This window comes from Ahaetulla prasina, chromosome 6 (genome assembly GCF_028640845.1).
Source record: "Ahaetulla prasina isolate Xishuangbanna chromosome 6, ASM2864084v1, whole genome shotgun sequence".
Taxonomy (NCBI): Eukaryota; Metazoa; Chordata; class Lepidosauria; order Squamata; family Colubridae; genus Ahaetulla; species Ahaetulla prasina.
The window spans coordinates 50,065,337-50,084,450 of record NC_080544.1 but is presented as its reverse complement, the minus strand read 5'-3'; the positions used below and the strand labels follow the sequence as shown (position 1 = coordinate 50,084,450).

At 37.3% G+C, this 19,114-nt stretch overlaps 1 protein-coding gene across 1 annotated transcript in view; it reads left to right on the top strand.

Moving 5' to 3' along the window:
• Nucleotides 1-5,241: 5,241 nt before the first annotated feature.
• ENO4 (enolase 4) overlaps nucleotides 5,242-19,114 on the top strand; it is a 37,726-nt gene continuing 23,853 nt past the window's right edge. Inside the window, exons 1-4 of the mRNA XM_058189108.1 lie at nucleotides 5,242-5,424; nucleotides 13,565-13,693; nucleotides 15,099-15,289; nucleotides 18,663-18,799. Coding sequence (XP_058045091.1) covers nucleotides 5,242-5,424; nucleotides 13,565-13,693; nucleotides 15,099-15,289; nucleotides 18,663-18,799 — 640 coding nt within the window. The remainder of the gene's footprint in view (nucleotides 5,425-13,564; nucleotides 13,694-15,098; nucleotides 15,290-18,662; nucleotides 18,800-19,114) is intronic.

Here is a 19,114-nt window from a genome sequence, read left to right as displayed (position 1 = left end):
TGAATTTAAGTAGCATTAAAAGCACTTTATTAATTTTCATAATAATAATAATAAAAATTAATAAAGTGCATTCAAGTTACTTTTTTCTAAGTATTGAAGAAACATTTCAAGATATTCATATATTGTAGTTGGTAAAAATAGCATGTTTCATTTTTAAATGTTTTGTTCACTAAATTACAAAATCCTTGTTAATACCTATCAGAATCAGACCAAAGAATGAATATGTTAGAATGCAAAAATGTTTTGTTACCATTGTCTGAATTAATCTGGAAATAATCAGACCTTCTAATATTTTTAATTATCATTTAACAGCATCATGATGTCTTGATCACAATATATGGCATAGTAATATCTGATGCAGAAACAAACAAGCAGGCCAAAGATGTAGTCTTGAAGTTCACAGCCTGCAAACATATTAACACAACAAATGACAACATTGCCAAGAGACTCATTAGTCCGTTGTGTCAATGATCCTTGAACTAATAGGTCCTTTAAAAGCCTCAACATGATAGCTTACAATAGATCCTTCATTAATGCTGGTACAATGGAATTTCTAAGTAAGTCTTGAAATCATTATTTTTACAATGTAAATAATCTATGTTCTGAGGTACATGAGAATTAACACACTACGATCTCCAAATGGATTAGAGAAAATTGATGCCATTTTTCAGAAGCTTAAAGAAGTTAGTAGTGGGAGTCATACTGAAGTAAGCAATTGTATTATTTCTTTTTGTAAGAGTATTAGAACAGCTGGAAGTCAAATACCATCTTGCACTAATTGACAGGGGAAAGAATTCTTTAACGCCCCTTATCCCTGATCACTTTTATGGGAAAATTCTAGGAAGAGTCAAAGTCGACAGCATCTTCACTAAACACAATAATCTTTTAAAAGACCAGACTAAAAAGGTAACGCAATAGCAGAGATGTGGCTATCTGGCACCTTGTAAGTCCCAAGTGGTTTCTGGACTTTTTAACTGCAGTGTTAGGCAATATCAAAGAGAGTAAATGTATACAATGCTATTTAATCTATGTGCTAGGCATCACAAATGCCTTTTGATATCTATATGCTAATTAAAAACTGAAGAAAGCAACAACAGTCTCCCAAACACTGACATTTAAAATGTGAATAAATAGTTTAGAATTAATTACAAACAGTCCTTTCTATTTTCCCAAAAAAATTAAAAATTAAGAATTCAGTACATTAAATAATCCCAGAAATTGTTACATGTACATTTGTATATACACATTTAATTTATGCTATGAACATGTGTTATTATAGTATAGTAATACATAAAAAGAAAGAACAGCTGTATCCTGTTTTCTGACGTTAGGGATCATTGACAATAGGTTGCAAGTTACTGCATATTCCTAAACATTTTTAACACAGCAAAGTACTTTTTATCACCTCAAATTGTAAGAACAGCAGTTGTACAGTACCAATATTTTAATATCACATGATAAAGAAACTATGATATATAAAAAGACCACAGAGTTGAGCCATCACAAAAATGCAATCATTAGTCAAGACTGAATTTCTATTTATAAAAATTGATAACTTGTAGATAACTTGTAAAATTTGGTATATATAGTACAGTATAAGCCTAGTTATTTTATCTGATTAATGGATTAATGTAGTATAATAAAGGCACAAAACAAAAGTTATCCAGGGAAAGTTATCAGGCACTATCTCTTAAGTAATTATTGATTTATCATTCACAGTGCTCAAAATATAAACTGGGAATGTTATACTAGATTCAATTCAATAATTATTTAATGTCTAAATTTAACAGATATTTGATATAAACATTTCTTGCAAAATGGGAGATTTTGGGATACGTCCACGGATACACTGGGATTAACAAATTATCACAGAAAATAAAATCACCCCACATTTGTGACAATTGAATTAAAATAATTGTAGAACTATAAGTGTGCTGCCAAAAATGCAACTGCCTAAATTTTAATAAAAACTAATGGGCTTCAGCAATGCACATACCTCCTTTAAGGAATGTGTCTTCAATTCAGAAACATTTTTGGTGACTACAGAGACGTGAAGAGGGATTAACTCCCTGCAGAGATACTAGGATATTTCAAAAAGGATGTGAATGAAAAGGAAAATGATGCAGTGGAGATTTTTCTTCATTACTTTCCAGCCCACTGAAGTGAACATACAATGAGGGAGGTCTACGGACATTGATTTCAGATCTCAGGAAGTATACAGCTAACAGCATTTTAAGCGTATCCATTTTCAGTTAGTTCAAACAAAATTACAAATGTAACAAAAGTAATTTTTGTAGGAAATTTCAGGCTAAAAGTGCTCATTTAGATGGAGAAATGTTTCTTTCCATCAAAAATAAAGGTGTGTATGTGTATCTTTGTCTCCCTCCCTCCCTCTCATACACACACACACACACACACACAGAGAGAGAGAGAAGTACTTTTGGTTGCTTTATCCTTTGTAGACATTTTGCAAACTGCAAACTGTAATCTGTCTTCCTTTGAGCATGGTAATCTTTAGCAATTTTGTTGTTCAAAGAGTCTTTTTTTTTTTGATCCTAAAAAGGTACTTGCCAGAAAATTTCAGACAATAAAGATCATAACCAACCTTTTAAAAGTCTTGAAAATCAGCACACAATTTGTGTGTAAAAAAAAGGTCTTAACTAACTAAACTGTGCCAAAGCTTTCTATAATACATACTTTATATACAAAAGACCAATTTAAACAGTACTTGTTAATATGTGCCAGCTTGATAAATCAAAAGTTTTAACCCTAAATCCCTAAGATCTTTTCCTTTTTAGAAAGAAAAGAGCTTAGCTCTTTTATAACAAGAAATGGTTAAACTACCTAAGATTAAATATGCTACACAAGATAACATGCTTAGTTGTAATAACAGTAATGTTTTAGTACACTTTATAACAGCCATTTTCAAATGAAAAAGTTATGCTCTATACTTCATTGTTATGTATAATTTATTGTAATGTAGATATGCAGCAATAAAATTTGAAATATAAATCTACATGATAGGAACAGTTTTATGAAAGGAAATATTTATTGGGTTTTGTATTTGGGATTTTACTTCTGTAAGCCACACCAAGTCACTGAATGATCTGGGTGGCCATATACATTTTCTAAATAAATAAAGGTTTTTAAGAATGAGAAATACATCATGATAAAAGAGGAGAATGTGGAGGAGGAGGAGGAGGAGGAGGAGGAGGAGGAGGAGGAGGAGGAGGAGGAGGAGGAGGAGGAGGAGGAGGAGCAACAACAACAACAACAACAACAACAACAACAACAACAGAGGAATTTAAAGAGCTCAGCAAGAATGGAATAATCTAAAGTTCTAAGTTGTAGTGTTGGAACCAGAAAACTAAATACTGGGGTGGGAGGGAGGTTTAAAATGAAACATTATAGATGAGTGAGTTGTGTTAGAACTACTCCTTAATATCTCATCCTTTGCCTTTTCCAGCTCACTTCCTCTGTTTGCTATCAATAGAATAAGCACGAGAAAAGACCAATTCTATTGAAGCAGCCTCAGCTACCTCTTACTCACTATCTTCCCGTTTGGGGCAGGAAGGCAAAGAGTTCCACACACTCTAGGGAAAGCAGAGCTGCTGACTTGTTTGACATATCACTTAAGCCATTAGGGGGTTTTGACGCTCTGGTTTATAGAATATGCTTTATTGCTTAAGGCAGCAATCCCAACTTTTTCCTTTGTGTAGACCACTACACTGTCACTGAAAGTTTTTGAACACCATCACATAACCTGGAGCTGGTAGCACAGCACCTGGAGACACAATGGCAAACATGATTCCTTAGAGACAAAATAATAGGCTGCCATTTAGAGAAGAAAAATGTGTTTCCTGTATCTTGTCAAGTCCCTTTGTACTTATTTCACACAGGTGTTTTATAATGCGTTCACAATTTTAATAGATGGAAATGCTGATTCCCCCCCCCATGACTGAATAATGATAAGCTGTATTTCAACTAGAATGTTGCTGTAAACTTTTGTTCCCTTGATGCTTTTAGCAACATATCCAAAGTTTCAGATTTCAACAATATTCAAACCTCTATTCTATTTTCCAGTTAAGTGATAGAAACACTTGATTTATGCAAAATTATGAAACTCAGAATATTCAGCAATTTTATCACATTTCCAGGATGAAACACATTAATTCAGCATAAACTATTTGACTCATGAATCATCTAAACAACTTTTCACTACACTATAAACATTTTGTAACATTTACTACAATTGTCTCTCCCAGATTCTTCTGTTTATAATATTTTTAAGCAGAGTTCCCCATTGAAACTCTAACATTCAATATCGTTTGCAAAAAATTAAAAAGTCCCCATCAAGAAAACCAGATTATAAACCAAGATCTGATTTATAAGATGTATACTCTCACCAAGCCTAATCCTTACTCTTAAGTCATTTTGGTTAAAAATGACCAGTCACATCTAAGGCAAGCAATGCATGCTGAAAAACTCTTCCCAGCAGCAGGGACAGCTTCAATTTCCAACTCAGAATAGAGCGGGAAAGGAGGTCTTCTAGTCCAACCCCCTGCTCAAGAAGGAGACCTTATACCTTTTCAGACAACCGTCTGTCCACTCTCTTCTTTTAAAAACCCTCCAGTGATAAAGCACCCACAACTTCTGAAGGCAATCTGTTCTACTGGTTAATTGTTCTCACTGTTAAGAACGTTAACCTGAAATTAAGGAGAAACTTCCTAACAGTGACAACAATTAACCAGTGGAACAGACTGCTTTCAAAAGTTGTGGCTGCATCCAAACCAGGTAGTTAGTATATGGATCCACTGTGTCATGCCAACCCAGACATGTGAATAAACCATGATTATGTTTATTAAGGATAAACATGAGGTGTGAAAATAGCTCCCTCTCTATCCGGGCATAAAAGCAGGAGAGAGACCCTCCTGGAAGACTAGGAACCACCCAAAGCAGCTGCTGGGGTCCCCTGTGATGCAGTCATTCCTTCTCCCAGCTAAGATTTATTTTTCTACAGATGTCAACGGATCCTATTGCTGTGCAGTGCCGGTCACGTCCCTCCCAAAATATAAAGTCCATTCAATTCCAACGTAGCTCGTTCTCAGCACCGCACACGGAGGGTAAAGCTGGAGCGACGCGGCTGGCTTCGCCGACCGAAGAGACGATTTCGCGAGACTTTGGAAATCTCGGGGCCAGGCAGGAGAGCGTTCCCGTTTCCAAGCGACCGTCGCGGGGCTCATGGCGCGACAGCAAACTTACACGGGGAGGGAACGACCTACGGAGCCGGATCGACGGTTTTCTGTCATGGATCTCAAACACCAGGCTGCGGAGTATTACCGGAGCAACGAAGTACCGCAGCGCTTGGAGGAAGTACTCAACACCATGTTCTACCAGCGTCCCGGGGATCTCTACGGTTATCTGGTAAGGTAAACTGGAGAGCGGCACCTGGGCTGTTGGCGCGGATCAAAACGCGCAGGCGCACTAAATGGAGGCAATAGCACTAGCAGAGGGGTTTTGGGGAACTGACCATGTACAGGTAATCCCCGATTCACACCAGTTCATTTAGTGACCATTCAAAGAGTTCAACGGCTCTGAGAACAGTGGCTTGTGGCCGTTTTTTACACTTACGACCGTTGCAGCATCCCCATGGTCACATGATCAAAATTCAGATGCTGGCCAACCGTTTCGTATTTATGATAGCTGCAGTGTCCAGGGGTCATGTGATCCGCTTTTGAGCTTCTGACAAACAAAGTCAATGGGGAATCCAGATTTACTTAACAACCGTGTTACTTACTTAACAAATGCAATGATTCACTTAATGGTGCAAGAAAAGTCGTTAAGTGGGGCAAACTACACTTAAGAATTTTTTCACTTAGCACCATAAATTTTGGGCTCAATTGTGGTCATAACTCAGGGATTACCTGTAACTGAAATCTGTTTCTCAACCTCAGCAACTTTAAGAGGTAGGGACTTCAAACTCCCAGAGTTCCCCAGATGGAATGCTGCTGGCAGGGAAATTCTGAGAGTTTGAAGTCCATACCTTTTAAACTTGCTGAGGTTGAGAAACACTGAACTAATGGATTAGCTAACGGCCTGAATTTTATGGGATTCTTAGTGCTTCCTGGAAATGAAATAACTCATTAATTTTGTTACACTTTTATGATTTAAAGCAGGCATATCCACCCCACAGCCCAGGGGCCACCTGCAAGTTGGTAAAAAAGCAAGTTTTTTATTTATACATATTAATTATGTTACATATTTTACTTGCATTCCAAGACAATTCCTCTTTACCCAATGTGGCTAAGGAAAGCCAAAAAGTTGGACACAGATGATTTAGTGTAATAGTAATACATTAATTACAATGTAAGCTCAGATGTAATAGAGAGTCAAGTAGAGGCTCATCTTGATGTTCTCTATTTGAAGGCAGCCTAAACTATAATGAATGTGAAGTCTTTCTTAATCTGGTGCCTTCTTTATGTCCTCAGAGTGCTGTAGAAGACCGGTAATAGTTTTGTTGCAATAGATAATAAGTGACTTACCTCTAAATTGATTCTAGAAAGTAAATATGATTGCTAATTTAACAAAACTGGCATGCAGTATTTGTTAACAATAGCGCATTTGAGTTCAGAGGTAGAAAAACTGATAGGTTACCATAGACGGCCTTTGCAGAAACATACTGGAATATAAATTTAGTTAATGATAGCTTTATAATTTTACATTTTCTCCTCCGCCTAGACTTTCAGACCGCCGCTCACCACCGCAGGGAGACGGAACCAATGCGTTGGTTCTGTTCCAGGCGCCTGATGGACCCCGAGAGGTTCCTGACGGAGCTTGGGCCGTTCCCTGAAGATCTTGCCCATGGCACGACCGAAGAACTAGTTGCGGCCTGGGAACAGGCCGCAGCTGGGGCTTTGGACCGTGTCGTGCCTTTGCGGCCTCTGACCCGGCGCAGATCTCAATTGGTTCCTTGGTTCTCTGAGGAGCTGAGAGAGATGAAACGCCGGAGAAGACGCCTAGAGAGTATCTGGAGGGCCAGCCATTCCGAGGCTGATCGGACACTAGTTAGGTCTTTCTCGAAGATCTACCTAGTGGCACTGAGGGAGGCGAAACATTCCTACATTTCCACCCTCATTGCGTCGGCAGATAACCGCCCGGCCGCCCTGTTTCGGGTGACCCGCTCTCTCCTACATCATGAGGGGCGGGATGACCCCTTGCATGGACGTGCCGAGGAGTTTAGTGGTTATCTATACGATAAAATCGCTCAGCTCCGGGATAGTTTGGACCAAAATTGTGATGATCCAGGTGAGATGACGGAGACGCGTCTTGTTGATGTTGTTTGTAATGAGTTTGATTCTGTGGCTCTTGACGACGTGGACTGGGGAGGTTACATGCCACCACATGCTGGCCACTCAGGAGGTGACACGAGGCTGGCTCCGGGGAATTATAAATGCTTCATTGTTGGAAGGGGTTTTCCCCGCCGCCTTGAAAGAGGCGGTGGTGAGACCCCTCCTCAAGAAGGCTTCCCTGGACCCAGCTATTTTGGGAAATTATCGTCCAGTCTCCAACCTTCGCTTTGTGGCGAAGGTTGTAGAGAGTGTGGTGGCATGGCAGCTTCCCCAGTACCTGGATGAAGCTGTCTATCTAGACCCGTTCCAGTCCGGCTTCCGGTCCGGATATAGTACGGAGACAGCTTTGGTCGCATTGGTGGATGACCTCTGGAGGGCCAGGGATAGGGGTTGTTCCTCTGCCCTGGTCTTGTTAGATCTCTCAGCGGCTTTTGATACCATTGACCATGGTATCCTGCTGCACCGGTTGGAGAGTTTGGGAGTGGGAGGCACCGTTTATCGGTGGTTCTCCTCCTATCTCACTGACCGGTCGCAGACGGTGTTGACAGGAGGGCAGAGATCGACCGCGAGGGGGTCGATTCTCTCGCCTCTCCTGTTCAACATCTATATGAAGCCGTTGGGCGAGGTCATCAGTGGCTTTGGGGTGAGTTACCAGCTGTACGCTGACGATATGCAGCTGTACTGTTCCACCCCGGGCCACCCCAACGAAGCTGTCGAAGTGCTATCCTGGTGCCTGAAAGCCGTACGGGTCTGGATGGGGAGAAACAGACTCAAGCTCAATCCCTTCAAGACGGAGTGGCTGTGGATGCCGGCACCCCGGTACAGTCAGCTGCAACCGCAGCTGACTGTTGGGGGCGAGTCATTGGCCCCAACAGAAAGGGTGCGCAACTTGGGCGTTCTCCTGGATGGACGGCTGTCGTTTGAAGATCATTTGGCGGCCGTCTCCAGGAAAGCTTTTTACCAGGTCCGCCTGGTTCACCAGTTGCGCCCCTTCCTTGACCGGGATGCCTTATGCATGGTCACTCACGCTCTTGTCACTTCTCGTCTGGATTATTGCAATGCTCTCTACATGGGGCTACCCCTGAAGTGCACTCGGAGGCTTCAGTTAGTTCAGAATGCAGCTGCGCAGGTGATTGAGGGAGCCTCACGCTGCTCCCACGTAACACCGCTCCTGCGCAGTCTGCACTGGCTACCTGTGGTCTTTCGGGTGCGCTTCAAGGTGTTGGTTACCACCTTTAAAGCGCTCCATGGCTTAGGACCCGGGTACTTACAGGACCGCCTGCTGTTACCTTATGCCTCCCACCGACCCATACGCTCACACAGAGAGGATCTTCTCAGGGTGCCGTCCGCCAAGCAATGTCGGCTGGCGGCCCCCAGGGGAAGGGCCTTCTCTGTTGGAGCACCTACCCTCTGGAACAAACTTCCCCCTGGTTTGCGTCAATTACCTGACCTTCGGACCTTTCGACGTGAATTGAAAACGCACTTGTTTATCCAAGCAGGACTGGCCTAAATTTTTTAAACTTTTTGAATTTTAATAATTTTAATTGGGGTATTTTATGAATTTTATGGGTCAAATTTGACGGTTTTAAATTTTCGGCCATTTATAGAATATGTTATTTTAATTTTTGTTTTAATTTGTATATTGTACTGTTTTTTAATCTGGCTGTACACCGCCCTGAGTCCTTCGGGAGAAGGGCGGTATAAAAATCTAAATAATAAATAAATAAATAAATAAATAAATAAATAAATAAATAAATAAATAAATAAATAAATAAATACAACATTGAGTTCTAAACATATTGTGCCATCCATAACAAACTGAGTTTATGTCAAAATGACATGCATATTGTGATTTCATAATACAAATGCCACTGTTGCATAATATCCCAACATCTGATGCAATATGTAAGTTGTAATATTTGCATCATGATATGAATTTTGTCACTTCATACATGTACCCCACTTTCCCGAAATGCCTGTGCACGACAGCTTTAATTATAGTGAATTCTTTTTTTTTTTAATAAAAGCTTAATTAAGCAGTTACTTGATAGGTTTGGAGTTGTAGAGTTTGGGAACTAGTTCTGTATCTTTTTAGTTTTCTTTAAAACATATATAATTTCAGTATTGGTATTTAAAGAATTTCCAGAATTCTGGCAATGAACAGTATTCTATCTTTTTTTTAAACAAATCGACCTAGATTGCGAATGAAGGTCAATTTAGATTTTTCAGCATTGCCAGTTTGGGATCCTCATTCTAGGTCTTCAAACTTGGGATGGGGTGAAGATCACATCTTTGTTTTGGGTTACAGCTCACCTCCTGTAATTTTTTTTTTTACTGTAGCATCTTCTTTCACTGTAGCATAATAAAGCATGGTTATACATTGACCATCTTTATTCTTATTGCCAGAAAAAACATCTGTCAGCTGTTCCTCTCTTATCTCTCCAAGCCAAGATATGAATTTTTTTTGTACACGTTATTTATTATCCTTTTTTATTCTCTCTCTCTTTTTCTCTGTGTATCTGTGTGTATTCTCCCACAATAACCAATATTGTTAAATTGAGAAAGGAAACTCATACGAGAATAAACTGCTGCTCTATATGCATCATTAAGGAAGAAATATATTAGAATCATCTTTTATATAGTAATAAACTAATTTTGGATGGAACAATAACAAGCAACAAAACAAATAGGAAGTGTTCCCTCTAGAGATCTAGATATTTTTCATTGACTGCTCTTACTTGAGCATGTTTATCTACATGCTGGAAAATGCTGCTTTGTTTCTGCATCTCACCAATGAAAACAAAATTATGATTGACATACCACAATTGTATACCAAAGAGCACTTTTCTACCCGTTTACACATTACTCAAGACTCTTTTATTATATTATAATGTCTTCTACTGATTGAAAACTAGAGAGGATATCAGCTCTAGGTGCCCTGATGATGAAGTATACTGCTACAGCCGGGGGGTAAAAACTGCTTTGCAAACCATGCTATGAAGACTGCCTGATCTTACCATTGCTGTATTTCAGTCTAGTAATGCTGAGCCTCGAAGTAACAAATGTTCTGCTATCTTGTTTTCTCTGGCTTTCTTCTTTTAAAAAAGAAACTTGTTTGCTAGAACTGAAAAGAGGAAAATTTGTCTATGGTAGCATATGTCAGAAGAGCCACCAGATCCATGGTGTGGCCCATGTGGGTCATCTCAACATTCCCATTTCCTTCTGTCTTTCCTTTCCAACATTGAAAGAAGCAGAACCTGGAAGCTAGCACATTGATGATCATGATAAAACAATACTCATCTTAGATATCTTCATCCAGGATTGTGGTTCCTTGGACTTCCAATCCAAATGGTACCCTATGGTCTTTTTAGGATGCTTTCTGGAGGCATATAGTTATATAAAACACTGCCACGATAAGCTGTGCCTTGACATCTCTCAGGTAGCTTGTATCACCCAGGCACTTGTTTTGAGTTTTTCCACGGCCTCCAAAAAGATGGATTAAGAAGTAACAAAATCTCAGGTGTAAGTACCCTAAATGAGCAAGCTTTTTTTCAATTCTTAGATGCTTTTCTGAAAAGACTTAAGAGTTCATCCTTAAGTCTAATGAAAAAGAATTGGCAATTACTATAGTGGTGTTGAAATCAGAAAAAGAAATCAATAGAAGGAAAAGAGCTATTAAGTCCAAAAGAACTGAAGGTAAAGAAACAGCTGAAGAAAAACCAATTGAAAGGAAAAAGGGCAGGAATAAAAAGGAGCAAGAAAAAGACCATATCCTAAAGAAAATATTGGCAGTTAAAATCTGAAGCCAGAGTGTAATCTGCTGGCTGCCGAGAGCAGCCTGGTTTCCTACATCATTAAAAAGTTTGGCAGAAAAGAAAACCAGAGTAACAGTTTGATTCTTGAGTGACATTAGGAGCCAATCACCATTAAAACAAATTCTTTGTCTCCTATCTTAAAGCGAAAGTAAATCCTTTCTCCAGGCCTCTGTTCTTCCAGCTCTGCATATCTACAGACTCTTTTCTCCTCTACCCCCTCTGCCTGCCATGTACTTCAGCTACTCTTCCACCACAGTCCTGCACAAGCCTTGCATTGACTTTGCATTGCCAGACCTTGTATTGCAAAGCTCCTTTCTTTTCAATAATGACTTATTTTGTAATAACTACTGGGTAGGCAAAGACTGGCACCAGTATATCCCTACACTTAGGCGTGGACACTATGTTCTATCTTCAGTGGTGTGTTGGCTTAGAGCAGGACAGAAGACAGAATGGCAGGAAAATAGATGTTGGAGACCTAAACTGGTAAGGATTGTGGTGAGTTGGATTTGGACTCTTGATCGTAGAACTGCTGTCTCAGTGGCTGGAGATGAACTTACAAATGAGTTTTTCTTATAGGGTTAGAAATGGTGGGGGGCACTATTTTAAAGTGATTCTGCTTCCTCCATGGCTAATTATAATTGGTGTTGGTGATGAGGAGAGGTCCATTCAGGCCTTTTTTATTCAGGGGGCCTCAGGTTTCTGGTTCCCCCTTGTTCCTTCTCCTATTTGACAACTACATGAGGCCGTTGGATATGATTGTTTGATATTATGAATGGAGTATCATCAATGTATTATAAATCTCCACCCCTGTTCAAGGAAGGTGATGCTGTTCAGGTGTCTATCCAGTGTCTGGAGTCTGGATGGGGAGCAAAGTGCTTTGACAGGATCAAAGGCATCTTTTTCGTGTTTGTGCCTTCCAGTCAAAGGTGACTTGCTGGCAACTATCTGGACAAGACCTTACATTTTTCTTGGAAAGATTTTGGAAGTAGTTTGCCATTGCCTGCTTTCTAGGACTGACAGAGTGACTGGCCTAAGGTCACACAGTTCCTAGCCTGGTGCCTTAACCATTTCACCAAACAGATTGTCTCACAAGTTGAATGGATTTGGATTTCCCACTCTGGTGGGGCATATATGGGCTTTGGTGACTTGTCATCCTTGTTACTCAGTGGGATAATATACCATCAGACAGAGTTCGTGCACAATTTGGGGGTCCTCCTTGGTTCACAACTCCTGGTAAAGCAGGAGATAGAAGCTGTGGTTGGGGAAGGGCTCCTCAGTTCAAGTTGTGACCTTTCCTAGACTGGGAGACCTTGCTCACTGACACTCACATTTCAGTTATCTTTTAGTTGGATTAATGCAGTGTGATCTACATTGGTCTGTCCTTGAAAACGATCTGATCCAGTTCGTCCAACATGCAGTAGCTTGTTCTGGGTTCTTCATGTTTTGCCTTTGTTACACGGCTGATGTATGAGTTGCATTAGCTTCCAGTTGTCTTCTGGATATAGTTCAAAGTGCTGGCTATTATCTTTAAAATTCTAAATTGCATGGGTCAAGGTCTGTTCTAACTGTTCCATACCTTAAATGTTGCCATCTGGTAGGATGCCTTATACATGCCTTATCTGTGGCTGTACCCAAAAGATGTTCAGAATATGATGTTGTGATTCTCAGGGTGCCGTCCGCCAAGCAATGTCGGCTGGCGGCCCCCAGGGGAAGGTCCTTCTCTGTGGGGGCTCCCACACTCTGGAACGAGCTTCCCCCGGGTTTACGCCAAATACCTGACCTTCGGACCTTCCGCCGCGAACTGAAGACACATCTTTTCATTCGCGCGGGGCTGGCTTAAATTTTATCGATTTTAAATTTTCTATTATTAATTTTAATGGGGTTTTAGTTTTATATATTTTAAAGTTTTTAGGCCAATTATAAAATAAGTTTTTTAATTTTATTTTAAATTGTATATTGTATTGTCTGTTTTTTACTTTTGGCTGTACACTGCCCTGAGTCCTTCGGGAGAAGGGCGGTATAAAAATCGAATTAAATAAATAAATAAATAAATAAATTACCTGACTGTTTATCACAAGGAATCAGTCTGAAGGAATTAGCAGATAGAAACAAGATTGTGCATATTAATCAAGAACAGAAACTTAGCTTGAGTATATTAGATAGGCTGTCAGTTCACAGCAGAATCTGTCACATACTGACTGAAAAGAGTCCAGATAACCTGCTTCAACTAGGGTTGAAGCAGATCATACCCTCATACATTCAAGATTTTTTCCTCCCCAGTCTATGGTTACAAGAATTAGTAACTAAATGAACCACCTAATAAATTTAAGGTACAAAATAAATTGCAATTGTATCTTTGAAAGCCTTTGAATCTAATTACACTAATTACTGGTCTTCTAGGCAAACTTCTTCTCTGAATTATCTAAACCTCCAGTGATATGCAAATTAGATGCTAAAAGTGTGCTGGATGGAACTGGCCGACCAACATTAGAAGTTGAAGTCTTTTGCCGAGTTAGAGACTATGATAAGGTATTGTGAGTTGTGTTGCAGTTAATTCTCGATTTGTTTATACAATTTCAAGGGTGACCAAATCCACTAGAACGCTTGTTTCTTTCTTTTCTTTTTTTCTTCTTATATATATATGCTTATACTTCCTTATATTACCTCATATATATGTTTATATACTATATAATCTTTTTATGTGATGCTTATATATATTGTTGTGACAAAATAAATAAACTCTATGCAGCTTGTAATTAAATCATTAAAATGAAAATATATGTGAAAGAAAAGCAATACAACTGACTGGAAGGCAGAATCAAAAAGCAAAGGAGCTAGCCACCATCTTAATCCAAGTCATTCATTACAATGAAAACTTCTGACTTAGCTTGATTATCAATTGGATGAGGAAACGATATAGCAGGTCAGACTATTACCCTTCTGTTCAGTAAGATCCTGATCTTACTTCCATCTTACTCCTACCACCTCTGTATGATTGTTGTTTAAAAAAATATACAGTTTAAATACATTCCTGTTGTATGTGATTTCTGTGCCTAAAGTTTCAATTTCCTGTAGTTCAATTAATTTAGGACCAAGTTGAAATTCTATTTTCTCATTTTGCAACTGGGAAAATATCCTTTTATATTATCTTATAACGCCATCTAATATGGTGGAGAAATTACAAAAATTAGTCAAGTTTTCAAATTTTCATTTCAAAATATATTTCATTTATTACATATGCATTACATAGTTCATTAGTTAGAATGATTAAGATTACTCTTTTTAATTTTTCTTTCGTTTCTTGAAAAATGGCATTAAGTTTTGTTCAAGATATGTATTAGGGAAACATTATAAAATATATTATCAGAGCATTGATGAATCAAAACTTCACATAAAAACTGATGTTTGCGTTAAAAAGAACTATATTAAAACTATATAGAATAAGGGGCAATAAAAGGGACAAAAAGTATGGTAATTAGAGTTGATTAAACATTTAAAGGGATGGAATAGGTTTTAAAAGAAAAGGGCTACTACAAAATTTGAAAAGGGAAATATATTGGATAGACGATATAATGAGAGGATGAAATTTGAAATATGTTTGAGTATGTACCCGACTGATATCTTCTTCAACAAAGATTTGTATGTTTTATTTTGTTTTTTAAAAAATAAAAAAACTTGTTTTTTTAAAAAAACTATATAGAATAAATACAAGTGAAATAAAAAGCTTTGAATAAAATTTTACTGAAGAATTAAAATCTATGACTTACCTTGGATAAATACTTGAAGTGAGATAAGCTTATGATATTTGTCAGTGGAAGTGTCTGGAAAAAAACATATATCAATAATAAAAAAAGCTTTTAGTAGAAAGTAATTTCAATGTCATGTTTTCTATCTGAAATTTCAGTAATAAACATCTTTAAATATTGTTGCACAGATTATTTGTTCCAGCATGATCTCATGTCATGCTGAAATTCTTGAAAATGCTTCAGCAGAAGCAATTGATGCAGATGAAAAGGAAAGATACGAATCTTTGAATACGGCAATTGAATGGATAAATGAATCACTGAATGAAATGCTCAGAGGCCTTCAACCTAGTGACCAACAAAAGATTGATGAGTTATTAGGGTAAGTGCCTCATATTTATTTTGTTTGCTATGAAGTTTTTAAATTTTATTTAAAATTCCATTATGTTGTAATTCAGCATTTGCATGCAATACACTTGCGAACTTGAAGCAGTATTCTTTAATAGTTATTAGGACATGTTGTTACATAAGTCAGTTGTCCACTAGTCACTAAATCCTGCTATCGTAAGTGCTCATTATCTAAAAAGTTCCATCCACTAATAGCAATACTGAATGAATAAAATAAATCAGTGATAAAGGTACCAAGAAGGAGGGAGGATGGCAGCAATATGAGTGGCTAGATTTCAGGGGCTGCAGTAATACAAGAGAATACAATGCTCTCCATGGATTTGGGAATATAGCTCCCATTATCTGTCATTGGACATGCTGATGGGGGCCCATGAGAAATATAGATCAGAACAGTCAGACTCTATTTTATTTTAAAAATTACATAAGTAAATGATAAATATGAAAATATGTAAAGAAAAGCTAGAAAGAAATGAAAAAGATAACAAAACTGTAAAAAGCTATTTAAGTAGAAAAAAAAGAAAATTGAACACACAATTTCCAATCTTCTCTATAGTAATTATAAACAAACGTATTATCCATCCTCTCTCTTTCATTACAAGGTTCTGTCCCTTCTATGCCATGCAGTGTGCTGCAGCCACCAAAAAAACCAACACAGTCCTAGGCTGCATTAACAGAGGGATAGAACCAAGATCATGTGAAGTGTTAATACCATATTATGATGCATTGATAAGACCAAACTTGGAATATTGCGTCCAGTTTTTTTAAAATAATTTTTTTAAATTTTCTTTTAAGACAAAACAAGCATAAAAACATTTTCAATCCCAATATTATGTATCGGCAGAGTGATTACATATCTCTTGTGCCTTCATAATTTACAAATATCCTTAATTTATCTAAATTTATATCGTCATCATCTTGTATCCAGAACTTTAAATTAACCAATGGCTATAACCTTTATTTTTTTAATTCCATATGCATATCCTCTAATGAGTATTTTATCTGGAAACATCATCAATTCTATCATTCTACGCCATTCATTTAATATTTCAATTAATAATATTTTTTCTCCAATCTTTGTTAACATATCTTCCCTTTTAGCCATTGATAAAATATATCCCATATCTTATAGTATTGCTTTTCTTCCTGTTCTCTTATTTCAAATGTCAATTTACTCATTTCAGCACATTCCATTATTTTCCTAATTATTTCATTTTGCAAAGGTATTTTCTCTCTTTTCCAATTTTTGGCGAACACTATTCTAAAATATTGCATCCAGTTTTGATCGCCATAATATAAAAAAGATGTTGAGACACTTTAGAAAAAGTGCAGAGAAGAGCAACAAAGATGATTAGGGGACTGAAGGCTAAAAGAGTTGAAGAATGGTTGCAGGAATTGGGTGTGTCTAGTTTAATTAAAAGAAGGTCTAGGGCTGACATGATAGTTGTGTTCCAATATTTGAGGGGCTGCCACAAAGAAGAGGGTGTCAACCTATTCTCCAAAGCACCTGAAGGCAGAACAAGAAGTACATAGTAATTTTTAAAATCTACATTATTCTTAACTTTATTTTACCATAAAAAGCCAAAAACTCAGACTTTATCTAGTTATTTCCTTCTCCAATTAATATTTTAAAAAATGAATACATATAGAATGCTATATATTTACTATTCACAAACTGATTATAAAAACGCAAACAGGCACAAATTCAGTTGTAGATAACTAAAAATATAGAATTATTCCTTTTTATATAGGAACTGAGATAAGGTTGCTATAGTTTTGTACTGGTTAATAGACAATGCGGCAATAAAGGTTACATTTATTTTTTTAGACTTTTCACAATATATTTAAATAATTGACTGATCATAATTTTTTTTCGCATTTTATAGTATTACTGTAAGGTTGATGTAAGATACAGCTGTATCTTACGTCAACAATACAGCTTCCTGGAATGCAAATTGATCAATCATTGCAGTTGTATTTATTTGATTTGTATCTATTCTTGCATATCTTTTCTTTAACCTTCCCCTTTATTTGTACGTGTAACACTAAGCTCAGTTTCCCTTCCATTTCAAATTTAAGCAGACCAAGACTTTCTCTAATAATCACAGGTTTCCTTATAATAAATAAACCGGCTAAAATCAACATCAAGGCTGTTGATTTGAGGAATTGTTCAATTACTAATAATCTTTAAATCAGTTCCCAAATGGAATAATTTTAAATACTGAATTAACTAAATGTCTTCTCTGAATGATTTCTACCCTATATGTTCTTCCTCTTCCAAGTCAAATTGTGCCAGTCAAAAGCCAGCTGATGAATTCACTGAAGTGGCACAAAACAATAATGTTCCCCCTTTAATCATGTGGATGATAGACTGGGGTAGCTGGCATTGCAGTTGCAGAACTATATTTCTTTCCTACACTATTCCAGTAGCAGCATCAAAAGGAAATTAATAAGCTACCTGCATTTTAATGAAATGTACTTTAATGATATTATATCATTTTCACAACTCTCCTTGAAACTTCCTCCAGTGTGTGTTTGCTCAAAAAGGACACAGAATAGAGCAAATGTTCAAGTAGTGTGAACAAGGAATGTAGGATGTTTTGCCCCAAACATCTGGAAGGTGCCAGGTATTAATCATTAGAAAGACTACAATTTCAAAAGAAGATGATTTTCAATACTGAAGCATATGATTATGGACGCTGTGTTATGAGTAGTATCTCAAAGTATTGATACTTACCATCCAAATATTAGAGAATTCCAAGAAGAAGGCAACCATATAAATATGATGGTTTCAAATCATTTTCAGTTCTGAAGGTAAAAAAAACTGTTTGAACAGAGATAAAATGGGAACAAAATTATGCATTTTGTGCACCAATTCTAGACAACAATCTGGAAGAAACATTTTGGGTCAATTCTCAAGGCCTGCTTGATGTACATAAAGAATTCATGAATTTTGGTTCCTCCAACTGGTGTGTATAATCACAAGGATTCAGAAGCAACATCAGAGTAGGAAAGTTTTAACTTCCAAAAGGTGACAGACATGCAATAAATGTGTACATACAAAGGTGTAAATATTTATAAAGCTAAAAATTGCAATATTTATCATTCGCAATACTTTCCCATTTATTTTATTTTAATTGTTTATTTTAGCATTTTGCAGGACTTCTTGGTCCTAAGGAAAGGGAAATCTAAAACTAATGACAATACCTTGAACAACATTCAAATTGAGGCTCAAAATATATATGGAATATGTTTTTGTGTGTCAGAGCCCTTCCAGCTTATGACATTTTAGACTTTGTATTTGCAAAATCTCAAACAGTGATTAGTCATGCTATTTCCTTTTATCACAGTGATTATTTTACAAGAAAATCTGAACAAGACAAAGAAAAAAGGGAACCTGCAAAAGAAAAAGAAAGTCAGGAAATGATGGCCCCTGCTTCTCCATTGGCCACCATACCTGCTGGAAAAAAGAAACCAAACAAAACAGGTTAGAAAATGAAATTAGAATAAATGAAATGGTCTTTTACAATCATTTCTTCATGACCTGCTGGAGACTAATTTTCTCTGGATTGTTCTCTCAGTAACTCATTTTTTAGTTCTTGAAAACTGCTTGCATCATGAATGATGGTAACTAGCTACCTTGTCTTCTATAGGTCTATTTTTTGAGTCTCTTTAATTTTTCTAAGCATGAGGACCTTTCCATGATTCCTGCCTTTGCATTTTGTGTCCTCAATATTTAAGCTTTAGCTTTATTGTTAGTGTTTCCTGTCAGTAGTCTGGTTTTACTGTATCTGGTACAATG